Source organism: Culex pipiens, chromosome 1, assembly GCF_016801865.2.
Source record: "Culex pipiens pallens isolate TS chromosome 1, TS_CPP_V2, whole genome shotgun sequence".
NCBI classification, from domain to species: Eukaryota; Metazoa; Arthropoda; class Insecta; order Diptera; family Culicidae; genus Culex; species Culex pipiens.
Genome location: NC_068937.1, coordinates 14,026,983 through 14,032,982, shown reverse-complemented (window position 1 = coordinate 14,032,982; position 6,000 = coordinate 14,026,983). Strand labels below are relative to the sequence as shown.

Genomic DNA, 6,000 nt, shown 5'->3' with positions numbered 1-6,000 from the left:
GGAGAGAAAAATAAAATTTAATTTTTAGTCGGTTTTCAGTTGATGCATGGTGTCTACACAAATCTTGATAACAACAAACTGTTTTTTATTCACTTCTTCCTGACATTGCTAAATTTTGAATTTATATTATCAGATTGGTTCATCAACTTATGTCAGAAAAACAAAACAAAGAATTTTTTAATTCTTCTAAAATTATAGAAAATTATTTTTTCAAAAAAAATATACTTACTTAATTAGATTAACATCCACAAAAAGTTAACAAATAAACAAAAATAAAACCAATAAAAGGTTCCTTGAAAGTTGGATTTTTAAAAACTTGGCCAAAATTGCCACTTCCAATTTTCAACCAATTTTCTGAAGACAACTAGTCTGAACCACTGCAATAATAGTAAAGTGTAAAAATATAAGCCGTTCTAAAAATTTAAAAAAAAATCTCAAATTGTGACTATCAGAAAATTGAAAATAAAGAAATTAAAACTAGAGACTAAAAATAAATTCTAAAATGCTGCTGCAATCTGAACTCTAAAATTATAGAATTCTCAAATTGTATTCAAATATAAAATTCTAAAATTCTGAGATCGAAGCATTCTTAATTCTACAATTTTAAAATTCAAAAATGTTCCAAATGCTTAAATTCTAAACTTCTGAAAAATCTGAAGTTCTAAAACCCTGTAATTCTAAAATTTTATAATTCTGACGGTCTTAAATTCGAAAATTATGAACTAAAATTTCAAAAATAACACAAATTTGAAATTTAGAAATTTTAGAATTCCTAAATTTGCAAGAAAAATAAAACAAAATTATTGTTATAAAATTCAAATTACTGAAACTTAGAACAATTTTTTACTTCATAAATTCAGATTTTTTTCAAATTCCGAATTTCAAAATTTCCAAAATAAATAAATAAAATTTTTGGATTCAGAAAAACTATAAATTGGGTGCTTAAATGAAGCTTAGATTGCTGATATTATTGATTACAGCGAAAGAGCTTATTTTTCTGAGTACAATGACCCTTTAAGCGACCGCAAAGGATTTAAAATATAATTTTTAATTCAATTTTATAAAATTTACTTCACGGCCCTTCTTGACAGAAAAGGTCCTACTTGACAGTTCGTTCCAAGGGGACCATAGTTGATCCATCGAAAAAATGTGGTCTTGTCAATATTTTTCTTGCGTTAAAGTGAAAAAAAGTGATCAGAAATGGTTTTTAATCTTGTTTACAAATTTAGGGTTTTAGTACCCAATTCAGAAATTCAAAACTAATTCTTAAATTCTGAGAACATAGCATTCTGATTTCTTGAATCTGAATTTTAAAATTCGAAAATAAAAAAAATATCGAATCATTAAATTCTAAAATTGTGAGATTTTCGAATTCCTAATTTTGAAATCCTATGATTACAAATTTATATTTTTAAGTTCTCGAATTTACAAAATTATAAAATTTTAGAATTCTGAGATCAAAGCAATCCTAATTCTGAAATTTCAAAATTTTATAATTTTAAGATTAAGATTTTAAGAAAAAATTAAAGATTATGTAATTCCGAAAAGATTCAGAAAACTGAAAATAAAGGAATTTGAAAACCTCAAAAATCAGATATTTAAAATTGAAAAGTTCACATTTTCACAAATTAAAAAATAAAAGAGTTTGAAATAGAATCAGAACGATAGCTATTCAAAAAATTGTTAAATTCTAGATTCCCTAATTTTCAAATGCTCATGTTCTAACACATCTAAAATTTCAAAATTATGAAAATCAAAGTTCTTAGCATCAAAAGTTTTAAAATTATCAAATTCTGAAATTCTCAAATTCTATGGATTCCAAAATATTAAATTCATAAAATTTGATAACATATCATATTACCAAACTGCCAAATAAAAAAACACAGATCAAAGCATTCTGAAAATCCGAAATTCAAAAATTCCAACATTTAAAAATATTAAAAATTCTAAAATAAAAAAAAATCTAAAAAAATGTCACGATTTAAAAAATATATAACAAGAACACTCAAAATTTATTTATTTTTATGCTGAAACATCTAAAATTTATAAACTCAAAAATGTGTAGCACAAGACTTTCTAAGTATAGTGAAAAAATATAATTTAACTAAAAACTGATCGAGATCGAACTGTCTGAGTCCCTGCGAAATATGTTGGTTGAAATATCGGGCGGTCAGTAAAAAAAACTAGCTACAAGTGGCCTGACAAAAAATGCTAGAATGAGATAGCATTATTAAATTAAAAAAATAAAATATAGAGATTATTTTTACTATTATTATTATTTAATTCAGAGACCTAGGCAAATTTTTATTATTTTGGAAATTCTCAAAAATTGAAAAAAATAATTTCAAAAATGCCAATGTTAAATTACAAAATTGTCAATTCCGACAATCATTTTTGTTTTTTGATATCTACAAATTCTGAGATTTATATATATATATATATATATATATATATATATATATATATATATATATATATATATATATATATATATATATATATATATATATATATATATATATATATATATATATATATATATATATAGAATATAATATATATATATATATATATATATAATATATATATATATATATATATAATATATATATATATATATATATATATATATATATATATATATATATATATATATATATATATATAATATATTACCCAAATTAAAAAATCTGAGATACTTTTTATTCAAATCTTGAATTCAGAAAACTAAAAGTTCCTGAAAAAAAACATATTTAAAATTGTAATGTTCACCATTTCAAAATTCTTAAAATACAGGATTTTGATCAGAAAAGTAACAAATTGAAAACATTAAATTCTAAATGCTTCATACTCTGAAATTTCTAAAATTTATGAATTTCTAAAATCTGGAGATCTTAGCTTACTCAGTTTTTAAACTGTCAAATTCTAAAACACTGAGATTATAGCATTCTAAATTCTAAAATTTCCAAGAACCAAAATTATGAAATTTTCAAATGTTTCAAATGGCTGAAATGATTGAATTCTCAATTTAAAATATAAATTCGGTTATCAAAGCATTATATATTCTGAAAATCCAAATTAAAAAAAAAATATTTTATTATTCCAAAATTGTAAAATTCTTTTAAAAAAATCGACAGTAAAAAAAACAAAAAAAAAATACTTTTTTAAAGTTTTTTTAAAGTCAAAAATGTAAAAATCTGTTTTTTTATTCAGAAATTTTAAGATTCACCATGAAAAACTTTAAATTGTGGAAATCAAAATTATCAATTCTTCGTCAATATCAAAATTAAAAAAAAAAATTAAGCTTGAAAAAATACGTACTATCTCTTAAAAGAAATTATAGAAATATTGAAGAGTTGACACCATGTAAACATGCTACAACTTCCCAACACTCACCCTCTGCGTATCCTGGAACGCCTTAAACAGCAACCTCACCAGCAGGTGGATCGCCCCATTCTCCCTCAACGGTGCCGCATTCGACGGACACAGCGCCAAGTTACGAATCAACCCGATAACGGCCTTGATCAACGGCCAACGCGACGGCGGATTCAACAGCTTCACAATCACTGGCAGCCCATACCCATTGCGCACGATGTTCTGCGCCTGCTCGGACTCGGGGTGACGCGACGTCAGGTGACGCAGGGCGCACACAGCCGGCTCGGTGATCTCCTCACGATCCCCGGCGTTGATGATGGTTCCGACGAGGGCTTCAACGCCACCGACCTGACAGACGGTGACCTTGTTGCGCTGGTTGTTGCACGTCAGGTTGGAGAGGATGCCGGCGGCGCAGGTCACCACGTTGACGTCGGACGAGCCGAGCACGGTGACCAGGCCGGACAGGAGGGTCTCGAGACCGTCGACCTTGGTGGCCGCGTCGGACAGATTGCGCAGCGTCCAGAGGCAGTTTTGGACGAGACGCTGGGAGGGATTTCCCAGGTGCATTGCTAGTGCTTGCATGCCTCCGGCTTCGACGATGGCCGGCTTGTTGCTGGAGCAAACGGAGAGGACTTTGAGGACGCGGGACGTGGTCCAGAGGAGCTTCTCGTAGTCGTACGAACGCATGATGCGGACGAGCTCGCTCGGTCCGGTTGAGGCAAGGATGATCAGTTTGCTTTCCTGGTTGCCGTAAGCTAGGATCTGCAGGCAGTCCGTGACGATGGCCAAGAATTTGACGTTGTTACGCTGGAGTAGGGCCACCATCTTCTGGAGACCTCCGGCTAGGCGGACGGCCATTTTGGAACCGTCCTGGTGCAGCAGCAGATTGTGAAGTGTGGTGATCGCGTAGAACAGGACCGACTCAACCGGGGACGAGAGCAGCTTGACCAGGGCCGGGATGCCACCGGATTTGAAGATGGCAAGCAGACCTTGACGATGGTGCGACAAGTTGTGCAACGTTCCGACGGCGCCCTTGGTCGTCTCGAGGTCGTTGCTCTGCGAGAGAGCTCGCACGAGGGCGGCCACCATCTGGGGACTGTTCATGATGGCATGACGGGACGCCTCCTTCTTGGACAACTGATGGACCATCATGGCAGCCTGCGACACCACAACCTGGTCCTCGTCGTTCAGCAGCTTGATGAGCTCGGGAATGGCACGCGTGGCCAAGTCCGCATCGTCCTGGTAGTTGATCAGATTAACCACGGCATGCTTCAACATCTGCGACGGCTCCGACAAGCGCTGGACCGCCGTCGGCTGCTGCGGATCAAACTGCGTCGACGGAATCTCAATGCCCTCCTCCAGCGTCTCCGGGAACATGGCCGCGCGGACTCGCTGCGAGCGCGTCGTACTCAGCTGCTGGTTCATGTCGTCCACCTGGTCCTGGGTAAAGTTCTGCGAGAAGCCCTGGTCCATGTCGAACATGAGCGGGTCGTCCTCCATGTCGTCGTCGCCCTTGCCACTGAGCGAGGGCACCTGCGTGACCGCACCCGAGTGGATGCCGGAGTCACCGATGTACGAGTTCTGTTGCCACATCAGCGTTTGCTCCTTCGCCGACGGCATCGGCATATCCGGCGACGGGTTGTACGGGTTGTGGGACACTGCGGAGGAGGAGAAGAAAGTTCGATTAATAATTCATCCGGGAAATGAGCAGCTTTTGGGTGGGGGGATCTCATTCCGAGGGGGAGGTTGTCACACACACACACACACACACACGCGTTTTTCTAGAAAAGGACTAAAAATTAACATGTCACCGTCGATTCCCGCGAATCGGAAAGGGATGAATCGCAATGTACCTATTGTGACGTGCCGTGTTTTGCACCTAACCTATCATTACCGTGCGGTTGACAAATTACAGACCGGAACGACGATCGGTCTTTGATGACATAATTTGCCGGGATGGAGGTTTTGCACCTTGCGGTTTTCGCAGTGCAGTGTGTTGTCCTTTAGGAATTTTTCATGAAGCATAAATGAAGCAATTATGGTGAGGGGTTTCGCGAAAGCCGTCACTCAAGTTTCTTTTGCTCGAAAAAAATAATGAAAATTAAATGTCTAAACCCACCCAAAAGAAATGTTGCAACAAATGTCACACAGCTTTTGCTACATCAATTGCTAGACTTTATGTCAAAATATGCATTAATCACGCCCAAAAATGTGCTTTTTTTGTACATGTCTCGAAGCATCGTATTTACCCTAAGTAAACGTCAGAAATCTACAAACTAGATTACTATGATTACTGAAAAACTTCTACACTTTAAATTTAAACCTTTTTCTAAATCAAGTTTTGTTTTGAAAGTAAAAAAAAATAGTGACGTTTTAATTAGCAAAATTGTACCCTGCCATCTAGATGCGAGTAAATCTAGATTAAATTTTCAAAACAACTTATCCCTCATGGGTTTCCTATGCAGATAGGACCTTTTGAAAATTTAATCGAGAAATAAAGTTATCTCACAACAACATATCATTTCTGTGTCAAATTGATTGTACCCACAACCCAAAAAAGAGACACAATTATGATCCCATTTTTCCACTCATCATAACCTCATATTTACCCAGTTCCGGTTTGTC

The 6,000-nt window shown here is 35.0% G+C and overlaps 2 protein-coding genes across 8 annotated transcripts in view; one reads left to right on the top strand and one right to left on the bottom strand.

Annotated features, from left to right (window-relative positions):
• The window catches only part of LOC120416243 (uncharacterized), a 77,929-nt gene that overhangs the window by 16,879 nt on the left and 55,050 nt on the right, over window positions 1–6,000 (top strand). The window lies entirely within an intron of this gene.
• LOC120416238 (armadillo segment polarity protein) overlaps window positions 1–6,000 on the bottom strand; it is a 66,655-nt gene that overhangs the window by 17,795 nt on the left and 42,860 nt on the right. For all 7 annotated transcript variants that reach the window (XM_052706209.1, XM_052706214.1, XM_052706215.1 and 4 more), the window contains one exon: window positions 3,397–5,033. In XM_052706209.1, coding sequence (XP_052562169.1) covers window positions 3,397–5,033 — 1,637 coding nt within the window. The remainder of the gene's footprint in view (window positions 1–3,396; window positions 5,034–6,000) is intronic.